This window comes from Haemorhous mexicanus, chromosome 5, assembly GCF_027477595.1.
Source record: "Haemorhous mexicanus isolate bHaeMex1 chromosome 5, bHaeMex1.pri, whole genome shotgun sequence".
Lineage (NCBI taxonomy): Eukaryota > Metazoa > Chordata > Aves > Passeriformes > Fringillidae > Haemorhous > Haemorhous mexicanus.
In genome coordinates, this window is record NC_082345.1 from 9,157,538 (window position 1) to 9,184,605 (window position 27,068).

Sequence of the window (27,068 nt, forward strand, 5' to 3'; positions counted from 1 at the left end):
GGAGGAGCGCGGCGCGGGCCGGGATGGCGGCGCGGGCCGGGAGGTGCTGCCGGGCCGGGCTGAGCTGCGGGGCTCTGCTGGCCCAGGCTGTGCTGTCCCGGGCCGCCGGCGGGGCCCCAGCCACGCCTCGATGGGGACGCGCCGCTTTTTCCTCGGCGCCCGCGGTGAGCGGCAGGGAAGGGCCGCAGCCGCGGGAAGGTGAGTGCGGGGTGTCCGGGGCGGTCGGGCTGCACCGCCGGCATGGCGGGACGCACGGCGGGCAGGGCTGCAGCGGAGCGGTGCCTGTGTTAGGTTGTTCCCAAGGGGAATTTCATCGCTGTGTGTACTCCTGGGAAGCCTTTGGTGTCGTGCCTGTCCAGTGCCAGTGGGAGCGGTGGGTCTGGGTTTTCCCGGCCTTTTCCCAGTGGGCATCTGGAGCACGCCAGGTCGCTGAAAGCGCCTCTGAGTGATGTCCGTGACACTGTAGTAGCTGAAGGTGTCATGACCTGGCCTGAAGTTACAGATGTTTGTAACAGAAACAGTAAAGTTGTTGTGACATGTGGCTGTATGTGAAAGCACCACAAAAAAGGTAGGTCGAGGATTAAAGGAATACTGAATATTATCTGTCGGAGTGCCCTGAACGGATGTATCGTTCGGTTTAAGATTTTAATAGCAAGAAAAGGATGAAGAGACATAAAGTTCTCAGATAAGGGAAATAACATATGAAATCCACAAGTTTTTACGGGGTAGGGTTGTAAGACAAATGAATGATATAAAAAAGAACCCAAACATCCCTTCTTAAATCTCAGTCATTGCTTTATGCTAAATATGTACAATTCAAACCAGATTCTTGAAAATAAATGTCATCAGGTTCACCTTTGTATGTCTGAGGCCACATTATATTCTCGTGTGTTTTTTGGATAGCGGGGTTTGGAAGTGTTTTGGAATTTGAGGAGGAGGAGGAAAGGAAGACAGGCATGCAAAAATCAGTGTTTCGTTTGAAAATCCAGTGGTATTTGGTGATTTAATGCATCCCTAGGGATGCCTCACTACAGCTCCAGGTGAAATCAGTGAGCTATAAAGTAGCGCCAGGAGAAGCCCAGACCTGAAATGGATTAAACTCTTTCACTTCCTGTTCCACTTTCTCTGGAACTGCCCAGTGAGCAGGATCAACCCCCCAGTTCTAGAAGAGAAACAATCCAGTGTCCGAACTGTTCATGCAGGGGTTAGTTGTGCTGCAGAGTGGCACAGAAGAGGGTGTGAAGCTGTGCTGTCAGAAGGAAAGAATGGAGCCATGGCACTTTCCTTTTGGAAACAGGAGCTCCTAAGTTTATCCATCTTGTGTTGCTGGTGGAGAGTGATTTGTGACTGCTGTGTGGGAAAGAGGAAAGGGAGCATAGGAATGAAGGCAAAAGTGTCCTTCATTTTTGTCCTCCAGGTTCTTTTCTTATCTTATTTTTTACAAAATTAATTGGGTATCTGATCTTCCTCTTCTTCCATGTAAAGACTGGGGAGCATTACTGGATATTGTCACAAAAACAAAAAAAGAAAAACCAAACAAAATTATGCTACATTTTCTGCTCCCAAACTATAAGAAAAATTTATTTTTAAAATACGTTTTTTTTAATCTCTTCTGGTTTTCCTTCTTTCAGGCTCAGTAAGGAGAAGAGGCAGGACACCACAGTTTGCAAGACCAGTAAGTACTGAAATTTACAGGTAGCTCAGTGTTTGGGAAAGTTTTCTAAGCTGTGTGTTGTGTCAGTTTGCCCAGCAGCCCCTTCTGCAGTCAAATCCTGGTGAAACAATCCCCTGGGACCATTCCAGGCCAGCACCTGCCTTCTGTAACCTTTTGAGTCTATGTTATCAAAAATATAACACTAAACTGATGGTTAACTTGCTCTGACACCATGTAATGCAGGTCTGAAAAGTAACTTAAAGTTGCATATCCAATAACCCAGACATGTCACTGTTGTTTTCAGACTGAGTTTACAGGATTTGTGGTGCATGTTTTCTGGCATAGAGCTTTTCTGTTTCTAATAGCATTTGACTGAAATGCTGGTCAGTTTTTGGAGGGTATAAGCTATTTCTGCAATGTACTGATACATTGTCCCTACACTGGAATTTCTATGGCAAGAAATTTCAGCATTATTAATTATGAACCATACCTACAGAATTCCAGAATTTTAGAACAGATTGTCTTGTTCTCCACCACATGTTCAGGCCCTTTAGGAAGTAGAATTTGCAACTCTCTACTGGTTTGATTCCCCCTCCTGATTTATCCCAAGGCAGGAAGATGGCAAGTTCTTCTTCCTAAGCATCTCTGCCATCAAATGCAGTGGAAGATTAAAAAAGGCCTGGCAGCTAAGATGGAAAAGGCTCTCTGCTAAAAATTCCTCTACAAATCAGCACTAACTTTGGCTGTAAAGGTGTCTTGAAATATCCAGCTATGGGAATTGGTTCTTGAAATCATTGTTTGATGTGTTGATCCTGCTTTGTCTTATATCCTCTGTATCTCCTGTTCTACCTGTCCCCTTTTCCCTTGGTCAGGCTGCAGCCCCCAGGACAGAGAGGATGGCTGTGGATCAGGACTGGAGCAGTGTGTACCCAACAGCAGCTGCCTTCAAACCTGCCTCTGTGCCTCTCCCAATCCGAATGGGTTACCCAGTGAAGAGAGGAGTGCCTCCACCAAAGGAAGGCAATCTAGAGCTTATCAAGGTAAAACATGTGCCATTGCTGGGGGGTTACTTTTAAAGTCACTGTCCACTAAGGCTGCTCTGCTTTGATTGGAATATTTGTCTTGGAGACTGCTTTCTGCTATTAAGTCACATAATCCTCTCAAGTTTCTAAGTGGTAGTAAATATAAAGTTAATTAACAAGTGAATGATATCAGGTGACTTTTTAGGGTGATCATGCCTGTGACTTTTGTCATAGAGTTAAGTCTTTCCCTAAACCAGACTTGAGAAGAGTCTGGTTAAATGAATATTTCCTTAAGCATTTTATACTGCCTTAGCAAATGTGAGAAGTGTAATCAGATTTTAGTAATGCCCATTTACTTCTGATCAGACAAAAAACTATTATTTTGGTAACTCTTAATGTGTCTGTTTCAGATCCCCAATTTTTTGCATCTTACTCCTCCTGCAATTAAGAAGCACTGTGCAGCTCTTAAAGGTGAGAGAGGAGTATTTTTTTTTTGTTTGGGTTTTTTTTTGTTTGTTTGTTTAGTTGGTTGTTATTTTCTTTTTAAACCATCTCTGGGAGTTTTCAGACAAAGAAAGAGGTAACTGTCTGTGATGGGGGTGAGGCATGGTACACTTGTGGAGATGGTTATTCATCTAGCTGTGGCTGGTACTGTCTGCTTTCCTGCTGCTGCCAGGAGTCATCCAGGTGGCAGCAGATAAGTCTCAGGAGGTTGCCAGCACAACAGTAAGACTGAAATGTTACTTTAGCCCGAGACCTTGCTTGAACTGATGAGTTGGTAGTTCAGTGCTTTACAGAAGGTGAGTGATGAATATGACTTAGTTCTCAGAGAACTCTCTGATTGAACAGGCTTCAGTCAGTAGCCATTATGGGCTGCATTTAATGACCAAAGAGCTATTAATATGAGACCCTCTGTGAGAGCAGGGTCTGCTGGGGAGATACAGCAAGAGACCAGGAGCATCCTTCCACCCAGCAAACCTGTGAGGGGAACCTGATGAACTCAGGCAAAGGAAGCCTGTTTTGTGATGAGGGTGGTGAGACACGGGAAGAGCTTGCCCAGTGAACCTCTGGATACCCCATCCTGGAAGTGTTCAAGCTCAGGTTAGACAGGGCTTTGAGCAGCTGGACCTAATAAAAAATTCCCCCCGTAGCAGGAGGGTCACTTCCAACCCAAACCCTTCTGTGATCCTGTTTGGCACTTGTGAGACTGCATCTGCAGAACTGTGTCCTGTTTTGGGGAAGCCAGGACAGAGAGAGACATGACAATACAGAAGCAAGTCTAGCAGAAACACTGCTGTTACCTAAATGAGTATGGTTTCTAAGACTAGCACTTTTAAAAACATACATTGCAATACATTTGAAAGAAAAAACCCCAGCTAAATATACCAGAGGTACAGGTATATAATATAAAGATATTACTCGGAGTGTTTCTCTCTTTATTGTACAGATTTCTGCACTGAATGGCCGAGTGCTCTGGACAGTGATGAGAAATGTGAGCAGCATTTTCCCATTGAAATTGAAACAGTAGATTATGTTTCTTCAGGGACTTCTATTCGGAATCCCAAAGCAAGAGTGGTGACCTTAAGAGTAAGTAGTAGTTTTGGTAAACAGCCTTTGTTCCAAACCCCTAAATGCTTGGCTTTCTTTTCCAAATGTGCAAATGTGATCTTCTGTAAGGAAATGAGAGAAATGGAGGGAATTTAAAATCACACACAAGTGTGTACATCTGTGTGTTCCTGACCAAATCTGTCCATTAGTATTCACTGGCCTTAGGATTTGTAAGGCATTGTGGGGATACTATACAGGTATATATTGTTTTAATACTCACATTATTCTTGCCTCATGTTAAGATTTCAATGTTATACAATACGAAGAAATTCTGCAAATTATGAACTCTTCCACGCCTACAGAATTCCAGAATTTTAGAACTCATTGTCTTGTCCCCCACCACATGTTCAGACCCTTTAGGAAATAGAGTTTTCAATTCTGTACTGGTTTGATTCCCCCTCCTGATTTATCCCAAGGCAGGAAGATGGCAAGTTCTTCCTAAGCATCTCTGCCATCAAATGCAGTGGAAGATTGGAAAAGGCCTGGCAGCTAAGATGGAAAAGGCTCTCTGCTAAAAATTCCTCTACAAATCAGCACTAAATCAGCTTTTTAAACCATCTCTGGAAGTTATACTATGCAGGTATAAATTGCATCCTGAATGTGCATCCTGAATAGCTCTCCTTGATAGAAGATCTGCCTGTCTCAAGTACTTCCAGAGTTCAGACTTTGGATTTGCCAAGGAATTAAGGTTGTTTTCTCCGTTTCTTGAAGGTTAAACTTTCTAACCTGAATTTGGATGACCATGCAAAGAAGAAGCTCATTAAGCTCGTGGGAGAGCGGTACTGTCAGGAGACAGATGTGCTCACAATTACAACAGACAGGTGAGCTGCCAGAAGGAAACAAAAATATTGTAGCAATGCCCACAGCTGAGAAAGGACTGGTTGTCTTCCAGTAATACCAGTTATTGTCTTGTGAATTATTATAATTTAAGGCTAAAATGAGACTTAATTAACACTACTCCTGTTATTAACTATTAAAAACACATTTTAAAAGAGTTCAAACTTAATGTATATTGGATTCCACTTTGGCATAGGAGGCAAAGAAGTTTCTAATGTCCCCAGAGGATTTGTAAATCCTTGGATATTGTACATTTTCCTGCTGCCTCACAGCTGCCCTTTCTCCTGTGTTCTTATTACTCAAGCCTCCATGATATTCTTGGTCGCGTATAACTGAGAAGTACGCAGGAATCAACCACTCATTTCCTAAGATTCCCTACATTACACAGTAGAAAATTTGATGGTAGGTTTTAACCTTTTGTTCAGAAAAATGTTTCTGCATTTCCAGGTGTCCCCTAAGAAGACAGAACTATGATTATGGCATGCACCTGCTCACAGTTCTGTACCATGAATCCTGGGTAAGCAGTTGTGCATGGACTCTCTTAATGTGCTCTCTGTCATATTTTAAAGTAAATGACCTTGCAATTCTATTCTCTTCCAACTCACTTTTCTTCAGATTCAACCAAGAGAACATTTTGCAGGATTCCAAACTCCTGTCTGTTAATTAGAATATGTCTTTTCTTGGGCTCTTCCTGGGCTGCAGTAAACCATGGCTGTCATTTGGAAGTGTTTTTCTTCTTAAATGCTCTCTTACATACCTTGTCTCAAGCTGATTGCTTTTCTGAGCTCCCTCCTGCTCAGAAAAGGGACAGCCTTCCCACTTTCTGACTACAGATGTTCCTTTCACAGGGAGGTCTTCACACTTGGCTGCTGTATTTTTGTGATTGTGTTGGTGCCCTTCAACAATTTTACAGGCATTTTTTACAGAAAACAAGTCAGCAGTCTGAACTGAAATTGTTGTTGGAAATCCATAGTAATGTTTTGGATGACTGAACTTTGTTCAAATGTCCCATGTCACTATCCCATTGTTTGAGACAGACAAAGCCTTCACCATCTCCATATGTCACTCTTACAGAAGTTGTACCTTATCCTCTGCTAAAACTCATACTTACTGTTTTCAGTTCGTCTAGAGTAGGAAATGTCTGTATTTAGCATTTTTTATGAATTGTTCTTGATTTTGATCACTGCAGTGCTGATGTTAAGAACATCCTAAGGAGGGTGAGGTACATTTCCCTTTCAGTGGCAGTTGCCTTGAAGGGTAATTTTTTAGTTGTAGAGTGCATCAAATTAATCAGTGGTGAAAGATAACATTTGCTGTAGATTTCAAGTACACATGGATCTTTTTCTCCCCAACAGCATCACATTGCATTACAAATCTTAAATTAATGGCAGACTAGTTTCCAGTATTAAGCAATGACAAGAGAGCTAGACAGTGCTCACTTTAATAACTTCAGACTAACACCATGGCTGTGCTGGGCTCCAGCTTCAATTAGTGCTGGCAGACAGGGCTATGCAATATTGATATGGGAGTGTTCAGTGTGTATTGAATATGCACAAGTCTCTTGCACTTTTATTACTTTTCATTCTCCATGTTAATATTTGATGAGTTTGTCAATCAGTTGTAATTGTCTTTGATTCCCATGAAAAATTAATGGTTTCCTGAGACATGGGATTTTATTTTGTGTGACATGTTTTATTTTGTGGCATGGTTTTTTCCCCCTGATCAGGGATAATGCCTTTTAATAACTTGCTGAAGGATAGTTTGGATCCATTTTGTAAGCCATGAGCAAACAGTGTGTGGTTTATTTGCATTTACATGAACTTTAATATTGGAGGGGGACAGAAAGGGCCTGGCCTTCCATTTAGGCAGTAACATCAGTCCTGTTTGCAGAACTAATTGTAGGATTTGATGACTTTACCAGCAGAGTAGTGCCACACTGATAATGCATGTGGCTGATGGAATTGAATCAAAAAATGAGGGAAGTGTTCCATTCCTGCTGAGTGAAGGAAAGCTGGATCCATGTAACTTCTGCCCTCAAGCCTGAAAACTTTGCCCAAGATCTCTTTAAATGTGGCAGAACTCCTATGATTTATGTTCATATCTGCATTACTGCATTTTGTCAGTTGGAAGCATGCATAGGGGGAAATGTTATATGCAGATACACATCAGGAAATGGAATTTCAAGTGTAATTATGTTTCAGTTGCCTTCCATGCATCATCCTTTTATTACAGTTACAAATACAGTATCAGACCCATGAGTTACTTTAAAACAGTCTTAAAAATCTTCAAAACCTAAGAATGTTCATTTATTTTCTCATTCTAAAATACTTGGAGATGTTTTGCTTCCTGTTTGCTAATTGTCTGCTTATTAATCAGATATTTGTGTTTTATTAGCTTTCAGAATATATTAATTAGATGGCTGATTTGCTCCAATTAGTAAGAATTTAATTTTTCTTCTTTGGATATCTGTGATTCCTTTCAAATTATCCTCCAGGACTTTGCCTGGATTAATCAGTGAAAGAGTGAGCTATATTGATGGATTTTTAATCAGCAGATTAACCAGTTGTGGTTTTGCTGCCTTCAAATGCTGGTACTGCTTGAATGCTGTAACATCACTCCAAACCTGGATGTGTGTTTATGGTACAAGTGGTTTTTAAAGAGTTAGAGTTTGCTGCCCTCGAGTGGTTGAAAGGATCATGGATGGATTTCTTCACACAGCTTGGATTAATAGTTTATCACTCAAAAGTCCAATTCTGTCAGGAGTTGAAAGCAGGAATTAGAAGCAAATGCAAATGCAGCACAAAGTCAATTTTCCAGTAAGAGAAAACATTAGGAGTAATTAATTTTTATTGCTCCAATTCCATGGGGTGTTTCAGCATACACAGGATGAGTAGGAAGGATCTTGTTTCAGCCTTGCTAAGCTGGGATCTTGAAAAATTACTACAAAGTTGTCCTGGATTTTCTATTCTCCACTGCTTCTTACAGTAAGAAACAGAAAGCTGAGGGTAGGAAAAAAATGAAGAATGGGCAGATGGCATGGCACTGGAGGCTTAACTAAAATATGTCAACCCTGCAGCTGTACAGCTTGATTGAACTTCAGGGGAACTACTTTTGCATTTCTTTTTAGAGCTTTCAGTGGCAAGGCACAGGTGGGATGCAGTGTCTGTGTTTGCATGCTGAATGGGTATTTTTACATGACCATTGATGATAACTCTCAAATCCATCATATAGCTTTTCTTTAGGCTTCATCTTATTTTTTTTCAACTACAATCATTTTAAGCCATTCCAAATAAACATAATTTTTACCACATCAGGTCGTGCCAGTAATACTTGGTAACAGCAGAATTTTGCAGTTTCCTAGTGGGAGTTAACCTTGTAATTCAGCCTAAAATATGTGGAAAGGATATGAGTCCGCTGTTGAAACCTAAGCAGGTCTCTGGCTACTTAGGATTCCAGAGTTCATGCTAGGAACACTCAGGATGTTGTGACATGTGGGCTGTAGAGTTGCAGTGGCAGGTGGAGGAGGCACTCAAGTCTTGCTGAAGCTCCCTGGGCACCTTTAGTATCACTGACTATGTTCAGGGTGAGGCTCCTGCCTTGTGGACCATAGAACAATGAAGGGTGGTGTAACTGTGCCCTCCCTTCCTAGAACAGGCTTCTCTCTCAGTGTGGTTTAAATAATGCAGACTGAGGCTGAAGTGAGGCTGGTCTCTAATACTGGAATATGTCCTTGGAATATGTTTTGAACCATGGATTGCATTGCGTGCTCACCAGAATCAGACAGCTGAGATAGTCCTCATCAGTAATGGGAGCCAGAAAAGGTAAAGCTGAAGTGGCTTTATCCATATTCTCTGAGTTCAAACATGTAAAATCAAAGGAAGGAGGTTTCCTGACAGGCAGTGGTATTCTAGTAGAAGATGGTTACACTTTTTTTGTACTTCTTGGAACCAAAAAGGACAAGCATTCCAGCAAAAGGCTGAATTAGGAATTGTCTTTGTAATATTTCTGACTGTAGTAAGCTTTTTGCAATACCTTGTGCTTAAGCTCCATGTTTCTTTTGCTGGAGGAAAAAGGCTCCTTTTTGATGCATAAATACAATTTTTGAGGCTGTTCAATTTTCAGTCAGTGTTGGAGTGAAACAAAGTCTCATGGGGAATAGACAATAATAAACTGAACAGAAAATCATCAGACTTGGATTTTTAATATCACTGATCTCTCTTGATGAGATCAAAATCTTATCTGGTCAGCCTTCCAAAAACAAAGTGAGGTAGATAAATACCTTACAAATGACCCTTTCAGAAACCTGGATTTTCCAGAAAATGCATGCAGCTACTCCAGCCTAGAGAAATTAGATATTGTCCTTAGTTCTGAAAGAGGCTGATGGCAACTTTTCTGAGTTAGTTACAGAGCCAGAGACTAAACTTCAGAGCATCATTAATTATGAGGGCATCATTAATTATGGGAGCATCTCTTATGTAGTATTAGTCTTTGGGGCAGAGTTCTGTTTCTGTTTCTCTGCTTGTTCTCCTTTTGTGTTACACGTTTGTACCTCACTGTGATTTTTATCCTCATAGTTTCTCTTGATTTTCCCTTGACCCTCTAGAGGTCCTACCTGTCCTGTGCCATTGCTGTGTCCTAGAAAATACAGTTCTGCTTATTCAAAAGAATGGATTTCAACTTCTTCCACATCACCAAGCAATTACAGTTTTTATATCCAATCTCTTATGATACAAATAGGTTTTGCCTTTCTACAAACTCCTTTTCATATTTCTAAGTTGTTAATTAAATAGTACAGATCAAAGTGTATTATATCCAAAGAGATAAGCACATAATTGTTTTGGCAACTCCTCTTAGGATTGAAGGTTCCCAGTGACTTGGAAAATGTTAGCATAGCTGTTACTTATTAGCTGAAAATCAAAGATCATTGTACCACACAGAGCATCTTTTATTTCCATGCAATACAAAGATATAGGTGTATTTATTCCAGGCTATACAGAGTTTGAAATTTGACTTGACATTTAAGGAACTTTGCTTCCCCTCAAAAATAATCCTTTTAAAATACCTGGTCTTTGCTAAACGGCATTAAATATTTAATTGTTGAAACAATTGACAAGAATATTAACCAACATGAGTCATGTTTTTAATTGCCCTCAAGATTTCTGTGTGCCACTAGAGAAATTTTAGTTCAAATGTTTTTCCCAAAAGGAAGATCAAGGAACTGAAAATTTTAAGCCTCTGTGTCACTGCAGCAACAAAATTGTGCAAGTTACACAGGCAGAAAAAACCCCAAGCACATTGAGGGTGAAATGCCTGCTTAAGAGATCCCAAATTCTTTTCTTTCTTCTGCACTTTAAGGTACCATGTAAAGTGGAGCCTTTTGTTAATGGCTTACATGTAAAAAGCAACTTCACTGTCCAAAGTCTGTTTTAGCATTCATACTTATTCAGAATTCAGATTAAGCTCTGTAAACTCTTCTAAATCTCCCAAAAGTCTGGCTTAAACTGTAGCATAAAAGATTTGCTTAGAAACCAATCCTTATTATGTTTCTGGCATTGAAAAAATAATTCTTTGTCTTTGCATTAGGAAGTGAAAAAAATAGCTTTTTATGCCTCTTTAGTCATAGGTTTAGATCTTTGACTTTATATGGAAAATTGTTTTCTGGTGTTTTGGTTTGGGGTTTTTTTGATTCTTATTGTAAGTTTTTTAAGAGGAAAAGATTGAAAGTATCAGCTGAGTGCATCTTTAGCTAAGCTGGATAGTACTGAGATTCTGTCTTATGTGTGATAGAATGAGGAAAACATTTTTAGTGAATTCTTGTTTTTAACCTGGTTCACAAAGTGGGGATTCTAGGAAAATGTTACACTATATGACACTTGGATTCCACTTCTCAGAGTTTTATTCTCACTTTTAAGACTGCAGTTTTAAAACTGGTGAACAGTTTTTAACATGTTCACTAACATTAAATCTACAGGGGACAAAAATAATTCAACTAATAAAATTTGAGTGATAAAGACCTAATTTTTAAACTTTATTTAATTGTCCTTATTAGTTTCATTCATAACACTTTAAACTGAGACTGCAACATGTCTAACATTTCCACTGTTCAGGCTTCATGGTGCTTGTCTACCTAGAATATGTTTCCAATTGCCTGTATAATTCTACAGTCACTTTTCTCTTGCAGTAAATTCTGTTGTAAAGATATCAAAGTTTCAATGGATACAGTTTACAAAAACTAATAGATTTGGAAATCTTCCCCTACTGTCAAATCCCTTCCTGCCTTCCCCCTCACCTCCCACCACACAGTCAAGATTTTATTTTAAAATCCATGTTGACAACATCATTGTCCTAGGAAAGATTCCAAGAAAGAAATACTCAACAGTTGCTTTAAAATCTTGCTTTGTAATGCTCACAAGAGGTAGGGAAATCTTAATCTGTTTATCAGCATGCAGCTCCAGAATCCTGTGGTTTGCTGTGTACAGAGAAGGATATTCCTGAAGAGATAAATGTAATACTGTCATTAGTCCTTGTTGTCTCTGCTATGACTTAGAGGTGTTTAAAAGCCTCACAGGGGTCTTTTGTTTGAACTTCAGACATGAGTTTGGTCCAGGGAGTGACCAGCAGTGATACCCATATTCCCTTACCCCTGAGAAACCCTATCCCTATGAGAGGCTTCAGCTTGAAAATCCTGTTGGAGTTAGGGAAAAAATGTCTTGGATAGCCACTCTGCAGATAGCCAGGGGATGTGTAAAGCAGGATGATGCTGTTAATTTAAAACTCTAAATCTCCACCCTGGATTGCAGGGTTTGTCAAACAGACAAGGAACACTTCACTGTGCCCACTTGTTCCATTAATGTTTCAGCAGTACAGGGCTACAGGATGTCCTTTTGTTCCTGTTTTTCCCCTCCAGAAACTGAGTGAGCTCCTTTTACTCCTGTGCTTTATTGTGTCCAGGATTTAATGTCAAGTCATATGAACCTCTAAGCAGTGTGAATTGCTGCTTCTGACTAAATATTTGGACTCAGACTCAAAAGACAAGAGATGCCATTTACCAGGTGCAGGACACAGCAGTTGGGAAAGTGTTTTAAATTCAGATAGAGGAATCCAAGCACACAAGAGTTGCAGGGTGAAAAAAAATCTTGGGGCTTAATTAAAGGTTATTGAATACTGTGGTTGGACTGCAGCAGCCTTGATGCTTAGTGGAAAGAATAACCTTTAAATAAACAAATGAAAAACAATAGCAGCACACACACCCCACCTCACCTCCTTCCCAGAAAAGAAAAAACAAACAAAACATACCCTGAACAAAAAAAACCCACAAAAAACAAAAAACGAAAAACAATCTTCCTCCCCTGACTTGCAAGATGTTTTTTTGGTTCTGTATAGCACAGCTAAAAATTTACTGAAGAGCCCTTTTTGGCAAGTGATTTTAGAAAAGCAAAATCAGAGCGATGTAAAGGCTTTACTATAAGGTTTCTTTGAACATATTTCCAGAGAAATGCAAATTTTATTTAGGTGTGATTTTATAACAATTGCAAGAAAAACATGATTAGCAAAACTAAACCCAAAATACTTCAAATTGTGATTCATACATAGATGAGGTAATATAAAGTTATGACATATTGGTTACAACAGTAAAGTACTAAATAATATAAATACTCAAACATATAGCCTGCAATATAAAAATGCAAATGTATCACTGAAGCATCTGTATTTATTAAAGTACAATAAAAACCAGCAAGTTACAACATTTGAAATATTCCTTAAAGATTCTTTCAAGACCTGCTGGAGAGATATTGAAAGACAGAATTGATACAGAAGAAGTGTATTTACAGGCACTGGGATGGTGTCTTATGTCAGTACCCTACTTGTGATCCTGTCTAATTTTGCAGCACTGATTAGGTAATGCTCAGCACCTTGTGGGTAGAGATTCTCTTGAGCAATGTATTTTGCAGGAAGAAGAAATGGATTTGTTGGTGGTGCTTTTCTTCATGAATCACATCATGGGTTACTCATTAGGCAGTGTCTCAGTTTCCTCCCACCAGCCAGTGCAGGCAGACCAGAACCCTGTGCTAGGGACATAATGCTGGGTGGCTGCTCCCAGAACTGCAGTGTTAAGGGCTCTTTAAAATTACTACTTTTACAAGGTTTTTAGTTACTCATTAAGTACAGTCCATAAGCATTTTCTCTTACTCTGACTCAGCCAATTGTATCTGCCAGGTACAGAAGGAACCTGATGAGTGGGAGAAAGGAGTTCATCCTGCTCATACAGGCTTGAGTTACAAGCCTTGCACTCTAGAGGAGGAAATACCTTCCACCATGAATGCAGCTTTTAAAGGGAATCGCTATGAGAGATCAATTTCTTCAAATTATTGTTGCTTTGTTTCCTGGGTAGTTTTTAAGGTTGTGCATTTTCTTTCAGAAAACTGAGAAGTGGGAGAGCGAGAAGTCTGAGGAAGACATGGAAGAATATACCTGGGAAAACAGTCGCTCTCAGAAAAATGCCTTGGACACACTGCTTCGAATAAAAGCCTCAGAGAATGTCAGTAATGTCACTAAGGAAGAGCTGCTGGCATCTGAAGTAGTTAAGAATTACAGAAACTCAGTCATTGCGCTTAAAAATGAAGGTGAAACAGAAAGTAACATGTCTCAGTACAAGGAGTCTGTGAAGAAACTACTGAATATACAAGCATGAGAAGAGCAGATCTGCAGGTACACCTGATCATTACAGAGATGTTCAACTACTGTGTTAGTATTTCTGATGATATGGATGTATAATTATTCAGAACTTGAGCCAAAAAGTTGACTATGAGTTAAGTCCTGTCCATGAATCTTTGAATAAAGTATGTTTGGATTCATACTGGTAACTTGAATGTTTTATTTTGTGTTTTGTTAGCATGATCAGTTCAGTCCTCTGCTTAATCACATTCTGATTTCTCACACTTCTTTGAGCATTTAACCTAGAGCAACAATGTCAAAACTAATGAAATTAGTTAATACTTCCAGTTCCATTAATTAAAAGTCTGAAAATGAGGAGCTCTAAATGCTTTTCCAATCCTTTCAGATTTTTGTCTATGTGTAAAATGAGGGTAATGTTACCTAAGAGTCTGACTTGGACAGATGTTGAAGCACTCTGGACAGTTGAAGTTCTCAGTTATTGTGAGGGCAAAAAAATATCCTATGTAAAAGCACCTGTCTCTAAAATAGTGGAGTAAAATAAGGTGGAAAATGGGATGGTAGTGGGAAAGTGAACCAGCAGTTGTTGAGAAGATCCCAGAGTACCTGGGACAGGAAGAATGATGAGAGTTGGTGAGGTGTGTTTGTAACTTAATAGGAATGGACTGAGCCTTGTTACCCTCAGGCCTGCTGACTTCTCTCTTGAATGTACCCAGATTTTTCAAGGAAAAGCCTTTCTTTTCAAGGAAAGAAAGAAGCTTGTAGCATCCTAGGTAGCACAGAGAAAGGATTATATCGATGTTTATCTTTGATAATTTGTAATTGATTTAAAACTCTGGAATCACAATTTTATTGCCTTCTCACAATTACGAAAAAAAAACCCTACCAAACCTTGAAAGGACAAAAATAAATCATGCTTTTATTCTACCTTCCTGGCTTAGTAAGATTTCAACTTAGAGAGAAAGTCATTCCCTAGAAGGGGCAGAGGGAGTTCAGGATTCTGCATACCTATAAAAGAGTTACCCATGCCAGCAGCTCGTTGAGCAGAAGCAGGGTAAGAATAAAGACATTGAAAGCTGAGGGGAATTGATTCCTGCAGCATTCTGTGTGCTGGACTCACTCCCTGCTAGGATTTCTCACTGTGTGCTCTGTGTGTACATACAGCCAGGGAGTGCATCTGTTCCCACTGCCAAAACACTGTCACTTTAGGAAGGATTCTTCTTAGGTCAGGATTGTTTTCATATGGTGAGAGACCAAGTTTAATGCAGCATTTTAATTCCTATGAGAATTTGCCAGAGCTGTACTAAGACTGAAAATGTTTGTCCTGTAATCCCAATTTTGCACTGACTGACCTGGTTCTTCAGTAGTCCTTCCTTTTAGATGTGTATTAATGTAAAATTTTAGCAGAAGCTTAATATGGGAAAGTTTCAGCTGTTATCAGGTCACTCCTTTATCCAGGGACAAGGAGGGTAATGTTTAAAATTTCCATTTGAAATGGGAACATCTGTATAATTCCAAATCTTCTCTGAACAGCCATGAAACCAAAACAACTGAGGAAGTAAGTGCAGTTTGACTCAAAAGAATGGTGCCTGAAGTTGTGCCTGGCTCTGTTCCAGAGGCAGTTTGGTTCTAGTATGTGCACAGGAGAAATGTTTCCTTAATTAGCTTTGTCAGTGTCTGCACAAGGGCTGCCCTAGGAGCCAGCTGGGGAGCCAGTGGTGTATACAAGGCTGGCAGGAGCGAGGCCCTGAAATGTCTTAAGAAACCCCAAATCCCCTAAGTTTGCTTTTCTCCACAAAGCTGTCCTTCTGTACTCAGGACATGTGAGCACCTGAGAGAATCTTCTGCAGCAGAGGACATTCCAGTTTTCCTTTGCTTTTCACAGAATGGACTCAAGCAGAACTCTGGAAGTCATGGCTGAAACAACAATTTGACCTCATCAATAATAATAATGTCTGGTAGAAAGAACAGCACAGCAAGGGAAACTGACTTTTTCATTAGCTTCAGAGATAATTTATGGAAAACCTAAAATGTACAGGCTTCTCTAGCTCTCTCTGAAGTGTTCAAACCTAACTTACATACATCCTATTAACGATTCAAGTAATAAAGCAGGATTTAAGGTGACTGCTGAGCACCAAGTGTCTCTCCCAAAAACAGGTGATGCCTACTGGCCAAGAGCAATGTTGGGATAAAACTCAAACTTACACTTGTGATTTTTACTGATGGTTTCTATGTTACAGTACAGAACTTGTGTAATGCAGTGGGCAGGACAAAAGGCAGCTTGGATGCTATTTTGAGCTCTTGGATGTTCCTCTCTGCTTTTCTGCTTCTCCCTCTAAACTGTTTGTGTTTGAAGGTGACAGTATTTCTCTGTGACTGTGCAGAATACCTGAAACACTGGGATCTTAACTCCTGTGGGAGCCTTCCCAACCTCAAGGATATAAAATACAGCACATATTTTTAAGAAGTAAACTACACATCTCTATTTTACTGTATTTTTAAAGTTTTTTTTAAGTATTTTTAAGTATTTTTTTAATACTTTTGCATCATCCATTTCTCTGGAAGCCTGTGCTAAAGTTTAAAAACTGAAGAGTTAGAGATTAAGAGATTTGCAGGTTAAAGCAGCACTGCAGCACAATAATAAATACATCTTTAGCACTGGTCACTTATTAATGTGTCATGTGCATTACAATGTAAATGACTGAAGTGTGCACCCCTCTGTGCACACCTGTGGAAACTTTCCTTTTATCCCCCATATAAACATTCCTAACAGTGGATTTTTTTCCCCCCTGTTTTCAGGCATAGTGATGCTACAAGCACAACAAAGGGATAAAGGGGCAGTTGCCTAAAAAGGGATGTGCTGTCTGCAAAAATCATCTTGCTACCCATTTCTTGCTTTCCCTCATACCTAAAATGTATTCATTTATTTATTTTATTGTGACTCTCTTAGTCTGTAATGAAATAGCTTTGCTATTGTGCTTCATATAACCCTTTGTCTGCCAATTTTTTTTTTTCTCTGTCAACAAACCAAGAAATCTCTTCAGAACATAATCTTGCTTTAATCATTCCCTGCTGTCCCAGAAGCATTTGCTTGTGGGACAGATAGCATTTTTCATTTTGTCTCCTGTATCTTTTTCTGGTAAGAACTGAGGTGTGCTCTGAAGTGCACTCTACAATCACTAATCTGGAGATAAAAAAACAAGGAACCAGGAATGCCTGTGGCTTGCTGCAGGCAGGGAGTTACTTTTCTGAGAGGGAAGGGAGATGAAAACCCTCCTTTTTGAAAGCAAGTGTTTAACTACCTATGACTTATTCTATTTTAAAAAATCCTACATCTGTATCCACCCCACAAGCTTTTCTTCTTTTTCTCCTTGACTCAAGCTGCTCTGGAGGCTGACTGATAGCACAGAGGAGCTAAAAAAGCTGGAGGCACTACTGATTCTGCTGTCAGCAGATGCTCTGTGGGGCACTCAGTGCACAGCTCAGCCTGAACTGGAAGAATGGACACTTAAGGACTTGGGGACATCAAATTAGTGCAAGTCTCAGGTAAGGAAGGGATTGCAATGTGATAGAACCTGTCAGTTTTCAGCTGAGCTCTGTAATATTGTCTGAGAACAGTAATATCTTTACAGTACAGAGTAGAAAGGTGATGGCCCACGTTCACAGTTTGTTTCCACACTGATACTGTAAGAGCTAAGTTCCTTAGACAGGCTTTTGTGGCTGCAAGTTCAACAATAGATCATAAATATATACGTATTATGGATTTAAGCATCTTGCCCTGTTCTTGATGCATTTAAATCTTTATTTACAAAAAAAAATGCATTCTTTGCAGCACTATAAATTAATGAGTGAGGGGCATTGTTTTACCACAGTGCTGCCTCAAACTGCAAATCTTACTTGGTGAAACAGGGAGGAGACATTGTGCACTCTCCTGTCTTCAGAAACAAAAAATAAGTTGGTATTCCAATAAAAATCCCAGGTATTAAACAACTAATTCTAGCACAAACTGTCTATGCCTCTGTAACTGAAGATAACAGAGTAGTCAGCAATGCTTGGCAAAACCCTAGGCTAAGAAAACTGAAACAAATTATCCAGCTGAAACTACAGGGCAATGCTTAGGTCAAGAAAAGATAATTTTTCTAATCTAAATTAGATGAAGCTATCTGCGTGTAAATTCTGTATCCTAAAAACTACATGCAATTATGTAGCAATAATAATGGCATGTATATTCCCAGATTTTCTGGAGAAATTCTATTTGGAATGGAGTGCTGCAAGGTGTTGAAGTTTGAATTGCCTTCTTGGCAGCACTCAAGACTATAAAGTGAACACAAGCAGAATTTTAATGGCTGTATTCAGCTTGAAGAAAGGCATCCAAAAGTACAGACCTAGTTCTTTACCAAAAGAGTTCTAGTTCTCTGAATTTAGATTTAGCCTTTCTTTGGCAGAAAACATGATCATTTTGAACATTTCAAACAAAAAGACCATTTTATAAGTGACCTGTGTATTCCTGCATTCCATGGGATGTTTATTTATTCAGTAGCAAATAGACAAGGACAAAAATAACTATAGCAGGATTTCTCATCCAGTTAAATAATTCTCTGCCACACAGACATGCCAACACTGCAGCTGCACTGAACCTGGGGGAAAGTGTTACAGTGTTTGTCAGGCATTAATCTGCGTCAGATTATGAACCAAAATGCTTCAAACAATGGGAGCTGTGACTGGGTGTTTCCTGCCTAAACAGATAGGGAGGTGTGCTTCATCTGCTGAGAAGTAAATCATAACCAAAACATTCTGAACTATTTTATCCCTGCTTCTGTGAGAGAAGTAAGCTGGTGTATGGGGTGCATTTTTAAAATTCTGATTGTTCCAGAACCAGGATGGTGTTTCACAGATTACCTCTGACAGGAGCATATTTTATGAGCTGTCTGGACATGGTTGTTCTTGTCCTTACAGGTTTATAGTGACCCCTCCTGTAGCTGCAGCGCCCGGCTGTGAGGGCAACAGTGCAACAGCACAGGCAGAGGAGAGAGGAGCAAAGGACAACAGGAATCAGCCAGACCCCCAAAGCTGCAGCTTCCCAGGCAGCTGCCTCGTTGTCTGATGTGGAATTCCTCCCACTGGAGCCTTTGGTTTCATTGAGGTGTTGCTTGCTGCTGTTCAGGCGAGGAGGGGTGGGCACGTGGGATAACACCTGGGCAGGCTTGGGGCTCAAAGCTGCGTGTGCAATCTTGTCTGAGCTGGTGACCGACATGCTGCTTGTCCTCTTAGCAAAAGCAATGGCTGCTGGGGAAGTGTCTGCCCTGGAATAGGCAGTACCTTCAGTTCTCTGCACTCTCAGACTCCAGCTGGGGCTCGGAGTGTTTGCTGGTAAGCCATGGCTTGTGGCAGCAGGTGGAGCTTGGAGCAGAGGAGAACCTGACGTGGTGGCATTGTGATGTTGGCATCTTCCCCCCTCAGGGGTCTTTGTGCTGTGCTGCCTCTCAGATTTACTTGCTGAGGAGTAAGAATTTGGCTCTTGGGATTTCAGTTTCTCAAAAATGAGAAGATCTGGATCAATCCCTGTTGAATTAGGATAATGTTAGTTAATTGATAAAGCTTGTCTGCACACCCACAAAAATGGAGACAGAGGCAGGGCAGGGAGCCCAAATAATGCCCTTTTGGATTGCAGGTGTCACTGCCTCGGGTTATGGGACACCTTATGGGATGCAAGGGATGTGCATTTTGGGATTGCACGCAATTTACTATGGGATGCTTAGGGAAGGAACCAAAGGTGAGGAAAGGGTAGTGAGGGCAGGGAAATCCAGGAAAGCTTTGTGTGTGTGACAGTCTGCACCAGCAGCTGGAGGGAGGCTGCACCCTGGGGACTCAAACATGCCAGTGGCAGCAGCTGTTGAGTCTGGGGTCCAGACTGGGCACCCTGAGGTCCAGACTGAGCACAGAGCATCAAAGCCCAGCTTCTGGGGGACTTTGCATTGTATGTATGTGTGTGTATATATACAGATATTTATACATTTTCACTAACACAAAAAGCAGGATGAGGCTTTTGGTGCTCCCTGTGTTGGTGTGCTTGCTTTATGTGTTTCTCTGTGTTACCTGTGTGCTCACGGTGCATGTGTCTAATGAAAAGAAATGTTCAGCCTTGTTACTGCTTGGGTCTGGGGACATGGAGCAGTGGCAGCCTCCTCTCTCAGTCTCTCAGAGCTGGGAGGGTATTTTGGCCATGCACAGTACTGATGAGGTAGTCAGAGCATGAATCTTGAGAGCAGGGTATATCTTCAAGCTCCTTTCTCACTGAGTGGAAAAAAGGGGGGAAGTATTTTCAGAAGTAGGTATGTAAATGAAAAAGGAAATGTTTTTTAGCATTGTGTGTTACTTCAGGAGATAATTTAGCACAGCAGCTGACCTGATATCATTTCAACATTTGCTAGAGCTGCTTTGTTTTCAGCCTTTATAAATGAAATGCCTAATTACCTGCTGTGATGTTGTACAAAATGACATCAACTCCAGCCTTTAGAATGCAGCTTTCCAAAGCTGGGCAAGACATGTGCAGGCAGTTCCTGTTCTCATGAATGGCTCCATGGTAGAACACTGCTAGATTGCAGGAGACTGGAACCCATAAAGAAGAAAGGTGAGCTTCTCAGCAGAATGACCATTGCATTTTGCATGTTATGATGTTATTTAATATCAGAAGTTCATTATATTTGCCCAGATCCTGTGGTTCTCTCATTATCATATAAACTAATTGAGCATACAGTCAAAAGAGAGCTTACATTCTTATTTTACATCTGGACTAGAACAGCCATATGAGTTCTACTTCTGTACCTCATTAAATAATAACTGATTTAAAGCCCTTTGAAATGTCTCTGTTTTAGTTGATAGTAACAAATTTTGATTGACTATATATGATTATAAAAAGGAGATTTCAAATTATCATTTATTTTCTCTGTAAGTATCCAATCCCATGTGGGGGGATATGAGAAAAAGTTTGTTGTCAAGACAGGAACAACCTTGCTGAAATGTATGTAATTTTTCTCACCTCACATTATTTAAGACAGAATTTGACTCTTCCCAGGATTGCTTCTGGAAGTTATGTCACTGTCAGGTTGTGAAGGTCACATTTTTGCTCATAATTCAAAATATAATCTAAGTTTATATTGACTTTTTTTATTAACTGGTACCTCACTTTCATCCTCCAAAACCTTATCCCAACCCCTTTCCAGTCTGGAGAGTTTTGAAAATTTAGGCACCACAGACATGCAATTCATGTATCCTTCTAAAATACACTCCTGTAGAGTACAAGCGCAATGTGATACAGAAAAAGTACAAGGCTTAGGACAAAGAATGATTTTGTTTATTTTTACTCTGAGCCTGAGTTTACCAGAGAAAAGGGGTGGCCAGCTGAATAACTGCTATTATTTGTTGCTATAACTTTAGTGTTACCTGGTTTACATGGTATAAACATGGAATAAGAGACTGCTTTCTCCAAGGAAAAGAAAACTCTTGTATTTCAGAGAAGGACACACTGTGTGTCACCTTCACTCTCCCTTTCACCATGTCCTAGTCTGATGCCATCCTTCGGGAAGAGAATGCTGTTGGAATCACTGTCACTGGTTGTTCTCTATAATATAGATGGGGATGAATACTGAAGAGTTACTCTCAATGTTGGTATTGCCTACAAGCTTTGTAACAGAGATCTAAAATTGCAAAGCAGACCCTAAGATTTTAGTGTGTTCCTAGTGTAGTCTTCTAAGTAAAAACAGACTATCAATTTCCTTTCTCTGGGACAACAGTTGCAATGCGCCTCTGCTTTCCTGCCTGAAAAAAATTTATAGATCCTCCTTCCACCCCCTCTATTTCTTCTTCAAGTGAAGGACTGTTTCTATAAACATTACCCAAAATGGGGGGTTTAATGTGTGCCACGATCTTGCCAAGGAGCACTCACCGTTCCTCAGAAGGCAGCAGCTCCTGCTGCACTGCTGGGGGGAGGTTTCTGCATAACCCTGCAGCAGCTGCGCTCCCCTCCTCCGCGACTCCCGCAGGTCCACCAGGAGGCCTGGGAAGCGCCGGATCCAGCAGTTCTTGTAGAAGGCAGTGGGCGAGCAGAGGCGCTGGGAGTGCCCGGGCAGCCCCAGGAGCAGCAGCACTTGTGCCGCTGCCAGCAGCAGAGCCATGGCCCCTGGCAGGGCCTCAGGGAGCCGCCCGCTGCTCCAGGGCTGCACCAGCGCTGCAGAGAGCGTCCCTGAAAAACTGAGGATGCTGCCAGGTCTGCCAGGGGCGTGAGCCAGGGCAGGGGCTCCTCCAGACAATGCCCATGGTGCTGTCTGGGCAGCTGCTGAAAGAAAGCAGACATTTAATGAGCTAAGAGTTATTATTGCTGTTCTCTAACTTAATTATTTGGAGGTGGGTTTTGAGACACAAAAGGGACAGGCTGTTTTTAGTCATTCAGAGAACTTGTTTCTGTGGTCCCCTCTTCGTGTCTCTTGTTCTCAGGCCAAGCCATGCAGACAGCCTTGAGATTTGGTGAATAACAGCAAGCTCAGCACCTTGTTCCACCTCACTTTGTTCACTGTTACACTCAGTACAGAGAATCAGCTCTGTCTAGGATCTGAACACTTTTGAGTTATCTGATGACTGCAGAAATCTGCCTTATGCTAACACATGAACCTCCAGCCAGAGGTGGAGGAAAGCATATACTGTTCCCCTTCCTACACTATTTTGATAGCAAGAATAATAAAATTTTATTTGCAAAGATCTAGAACCAGATGAACTCTCTATGACTGGGGAGGGCTGGAACCTGCACTCAAGCTATGACCATGTTCTCCCCCTAATAAGTTTAAAAATATTGAGCAGTCCACACAAGATTTTCTGCTAGGAAAAGGCCTGTCAGAAAGAAAACACAGCTGACACACAGGGAGATGATTTTTCAAGTACCTGGTCTGAAACCTGAAACTCCCACATTATTTTATTAATAGGACCAACTCTGATCTCCGCTTCCCACGTTTCACTTTTCATAGAAAAAGCTTTAAAATACTACAATACACGAGTTGATTTAAACCCAATGTACTGTATAGTGAGGTTGAGAGACTTAGGTAGAAGTGTATTTTGCAATAAAAACTGGGTGTTCAGTATATAAGAATATTTTACACTGTGTTTTTACTCTTCAAGATTGAGATCAAGGAATTTCCTCCTTTCCACATGAAGTGTAGATCACTTAAGTGGAGTGGAGAGAGCCTCAAACTCATTTTAATTCTTCGTTCATTACAGATGATGTTTGTTTTCCCAGAACTAGGCCCCAGTTTGGAAATGAACTGACAGGTGTAATATTTTGTTCCTTACAATGCTCACTGAAAGATAAAAAAGCCCAGAGCAGGTTAACCCCTGTTGATCTAATAGCAAGGCCAAGGCATTATTTTATTCATTGGAACTATAATTAGGAGGATTCCAAATAAATGTCTGTTGTGGGGAATATGAGAATTAAACTGTTAAAAAGAGAATAAGTGAGTAATTCTTCAAGTCTCTATCCTGAAAAGCAGCTCTTGGCACTTGTGTTGTTTTATTTAGTTTTGGCGTTTGATATTTTCAACTCTGTGATAAACAGCACTTAAAACCTTAAATACACTTTAAAATACCTGATAGCTTGCACTCAGTGGACGGCACAGGGAAGCTTTTAGATATTTATCTACCATTGCCACAAGTGCTATTGACAGTGTTTTTTTTTAAATATTTGTTTCAGCTTTCCAAACATCGCAAGGTATCACTTGATTTGGAACACACTCAAAATTTTGACAGACATGCCTGTATTTTGGCATTACATCCTGTAGTATGAATTAGTATGATTTTCAGACCTGTTTTGTTCTGTAAGATTTGCATGCAAAAATGTTGATTTCCAATTGCTTTTCTCACTCCTATTCTTTCCATATCTCCAAGAAGAGAAACCTGGAAGACTCTGAATAATCTGGGGAAGCACTTAACAAGGAGATGAAAAGTATTGTTTCCTCCTCCTCTTTTTTTGAATACATTTTAAGGGCAGAAATAGTGCAAGGAAACTTTCTTTTTAATGAAAGATAAAGTGATTAAAGCAAGTAAATAAACGGCTGCTTTAGGCAATTTCCTTTAAAACCAGAAAACTTCTATTAAATTTCACCATCTACTGCCAGCTTCCCCTTAATTTCACTTTGACTTTTCAATGGGAAATGTAAATTAGTGTTGAAATTATAATTCACAGATATTTTGCAAGAAGGAAATGCACAAGTCTTACCTGCAAACCAGGGACTGATTTTCCATGTGCTCTGCAAAGAGGGACCAAGAGGCTGCCACTGATACAGGGGAGTCTGTGGCCAGTACCAGACCAGCACTTCATGTTATTTAGGAACTTCTTTCATCAGACTCCTCACATTTCCTCCTGGAAAACAAAAAGGTAGGGGGGCCTGTTTCCTGTGAGATTGTGAATGTTTTTGCAGGCCTTTCAGTAAAAGAGATATAAATGGACCTGCCACGCTGGAACAGAATGATCTTTTTCATGATCCTTTTTATAATCAGAAACAGTCCCTGAAGTTTCCCACCTGGGCCAGCAGTGAGAATGGCACAATCCAGGAGCTTCCCAGCACAAAGGATTCATCATCAGGCATTAACTCTTTTTTTGCCAAACAGAAACAAAAGCACACACTTTTTCCATATGAAGTAACAGACATGTCTTGATTTTTGGAACTACATGTAGCTTTTATGGAATATATGGTTCTATCACTCAGAATATGTAAAGACCAGAAAGGATCTATTTAGTTGTAGAATTGTGGAATGGTTTGGGTTAGAAGGGACCTCAAAGCTCACCCTCTTGCCATGGGTAGGGACAAGTTCCACTATCCCAGGTTGCTCAGAGCCCCATCCAGCCTGGCCTTGGGCACTTCCAGGGATGGGGCAGCCACAGCTTCTCTGGGCACCCTGTGCCAGGGCCTCACCAACCTTACAGGGAAGAATTTCTTCCTGATATCCCACCTAAACCTGCTCTCTGTCAGTGTGGAGCCATTCCCCCTGGTCCTGCACTACATCCCTTGTCAAGAGTCTCTCTCCATCTTTCCTGTGGTCTCCCTTCAGGCACTGGAAGGCAACAATGGGTTACACTGAGTCTGTCTCTTTTCCAGGTATTGTGTGACAGAACAGCTGGAAGGTGACAGGCTGAGAAGTGAGACCCAAGCAGTTTCCCAGGTGAGGTATGAACCTGCCCAAGTCCTCCTGTGAATGTCAGTGATGAATTTAATGAAATGTGCAGCATAATTCCATGTGACATCAGCATGATGTTCCCTGCCTATGTTGTGCTCCACATAAGTAAGCTGAATTTCAGGCCTGTGTTAAAATCACCTTTATCTCATTTTCCTGAGATCTGCACATGTATTTTCCCTTTGTTATAGTAGTGGTAAGGTCAGAGTTTTAAGTAAGCCAAGTATATTGATAATTTCAGAATATGTCACTGTAACTCTGTTAAGGAATAAAAGTTATAAAAGACTAATGTAATGAATCATGAAATAATGAAATGTAAATATGTGGAAAAAATCAAACCAAGTCTTTGACATTATTCAAATAATGTGCTTGCTTTCTTTCTCCTTTAAAATTTTCCTTGAAATCAAAACTCTCTTGCAAAATATCTAAAGTCCAACAAAACAGCATTTTTTTAGAGAACTGTTATGTCAAAAACAGCTGTTAGTGGTCAGGTTTTGGTTTGGAGAAACGTATCACATTTTTAATGACTCTGACCTTCTCTGAGGTTAGGGACAATTGGATCCAAAGATTCTGGTTTCAGTCCCACCCCAGAAAAAAGAGGTGAAATATTACAGTTTCTCTTCCTGGGGCTTCATACAAACCATTTTTTAAACCCTTGTTTCCAAGGGTTGCCAGGCCCTGAGATTCTCTCGGAGCTTGTCTTCAGACTAATTCTGGCCAAACCTCTGCTCCAAGACTGGCATCTGTGTGTTCAAGCAAAGAGCAACACAAGTCTTAGCCAGATCAGATTTATACAAATATATATCTAGTGGCATTGCAGATTAACTTGAGCCAAGTTTTATGACAAAAGGCACAATGCTTAGCATACACTAATGAACGGATGCTGATTTATGGAGTTTCAATCTTGTGGTGAATTTTACAGAGCTGGATACTGAGTGGAAGTCTTCCATGTGGATTACCATTCATTTTACCTAGTTATTATGTACTAAAATTCAGCACTGCCTGTCTACACCGGAATTAAAAAATATCTGCTGTTTTAAAAGCACCCAGTTGAGTCTCCTCCAGGCACAGCTGCACAAGAAATTCCTAGCTGTGAATGCACAACACATTTGTGCAGAGCAAACATCCCTAACAGGGGATCCAGCAGCAGACAGAGCCACTCCAGCAGCCTGACCCCTATTCAGGTTTTATCAGGGAACATTCATTTCACCTGAGGGAGTTTCAAGCACATTCCTTAAGGGGTCTGTGGTGTAAAAAATGGACCAGGTTGAAGGCCACTGCAAGGATTTACACTCTTCCACCTCCACTCTGCTGTCTGGGGCCTGGACTTCCTCATGATCCACAGAGAATGCCCACCACACACGGACTCTTGGGATGGCCTTTTTTGCTGCCCAGGAGCACACACTTTAGTATATGTGACTAAAAAGTACTTGATAGTAAACAATCTTTCAAAAAACATGTCACCCCAAGTATCTTTTCAGTAGTGACTGCAACATACTTTTATTGTAAGGAATAAATAAACAGCACATTAAAAGCAGAAAAAATAAACAGAAAATATTAAGGAATAATGTCTGAGTAAGTGCTATTAGAAATAAGAGTGCTTGTTTTCTTTTTTCTTTTTCTTTTTTTTTTTTTTTAATAGCATTGCTAATGGCACTGGGTAAGAAGTTATTTGTTTGGCTGAGACTCTGAAAAGAGATTACTTTTATTTAGCAGGTCATCCTTCACAAATGCTAGAGTTCAGCTGACCAGACTGCTCTGGTCAGTTCCTCTCAGAAATACCTAGATCCTTTAGAACACCTTTAGAAATTTTTAAATGCTGAAATCCATATATTCCATATATGCTTACTTTGTATCCTGTGACAGGGAAAATACTGAACAATGGCAGAAGCCATTGGCAGAAGCTGGCAAATCCTTTCCAAAAGACCAATTCCTGTCTTGAGTAATTCCGCTGTTACTCACTGGCAGTGCAATACAATTCCCTGGCGTCTCAGAGGGCAGAATGTGGCAGTTTAAATTTTATATTAGATAGCATGGATACTTTAAATATCCCCAGA

The 27,068-nt window shown here is 40.5% G+C and overlaps 2 protein-coding genes and 1 long non-coding RNA gene across 4 annotated transcripts; 2 read left to right on the forward strand and 1 right to left on the reverse strand.

Annotated features, from left to right (window-relative positions):
• Positions 1–13,985, forward strand: MRPS35 (mitochondrial ribosomal protein S35). The gene is made up of 8 exons (XM_059845813.1): positions 1–198; positions 1,632–1,675; positions 2,527–2,694; positions 3,087–3,147; positions 4,124–4,263; positions 4,996–5,105; positions 5,569–5,638; positions 13,541–13,985. Exons 1-8 carry the CDS (start codon positions 24–26, stop codon positions 13,811–13,813), a joined length of 1,041 nt encoding a protein of 346 aa, XP_059701796.1. The 5' UTR covers positions 1–23; the 3' UTR covers positions 13,814–13,985.
• On the reverse strand, positions 12,606–24,176 carry MANSC4 (MANSC domain containing 4). Its single transcript, XM_059845814.1, has 4 exons — positions 24,056–24,176; positions 21,740–22,129; positions 20,269–20,403; positions 12,606–19,356 (listed from the first exon to the last, which is right to left on the reverse strand). The coding sequence occupies exons 2-4, from the start codon at positions 21,966–21,968 to the stop codon at positions 18,683–18,685; spliced, it is 1,038 nt and encodes a 345-aa protein (XP_059701797.1). The 5' UTR covers positions 21,969–22,129; positions 24,056–24,176; the 3' UTR covers positions 12,606–18,682.
• On the forward strand, positions 17,204–26,469 carry LOC132327075 (uncharacterized). Of its 2 annotated transcripts, XR_009486439.1 has the most exons (5): positions 17,204–17,340; positions 18,751–20,425; positions 24,023–24,214; positions 24,936–24,999; positions 25,934–26,469. It is a non-coding gene; the product is annotated as an uncharacterized LOC132327075 (long non-coding RNA). The 2 variants fall into 2 exon arrangements; XR_009486438.1 differs by having other exon boundaries at positions 24,936–26,469.
• The last annotated feature ends 599 nt before the right edge of the window (positions 26,470–27,068 follow it).

What these genes read in the sequence shown, in the direction of transcription:
- MRPS35 (XM_059845813.1), top strand. Translation starts at nt 24, where the DNA reads ATGGCGGCGCGGGCCGGGAGGTGCTGCCGGGCCGGGCTGAGCTGCGGG. An exon ending in GCACTGTGCAGCTCTTAAAG is followed by an intron (nt 3,148 to 4,123) that starts GTGAGAGAGGAG and finishes TTTATTGTACAG; the next exon opens with ATTTCTGCACTGAATGGCCG. An exon ending in CAAGAGTGGTGACCTTAAGA is followed by an intron (nt 4,264 to 4,995) that starts GTAAGTAGTAGT and finishes CGTTTCTTGAAG; the next exon opens with GTTAAACTTTCTAACCTGAA.
- MANSC4 (XM_059845814.1), bottom strand. Translation starts at nt 21,968, where the DNA reads ATGGCTCTGCTGCTGGCAGCGGCACAAGTGCTGCTGCTCCTGGGGCTG. An exon ending in CTGCTGCCTTCTGAGGAACG is followed by an intron (nt 20,404 to 21,739) that starts GTGAGTGCTCCT and finishes TATGGGTTCCAG; the next exon opens with TCTCCTGCAATCTAGCAGTG. An exon ending in TTTGTACAACATCACAGCAG is followed by an intron (nt 19,357 to 20,268) that starts GTAATTAGGCAT and finishes CTAATTCAACAG; the next exon opens with GGATTGATCCAGATCTTCTC.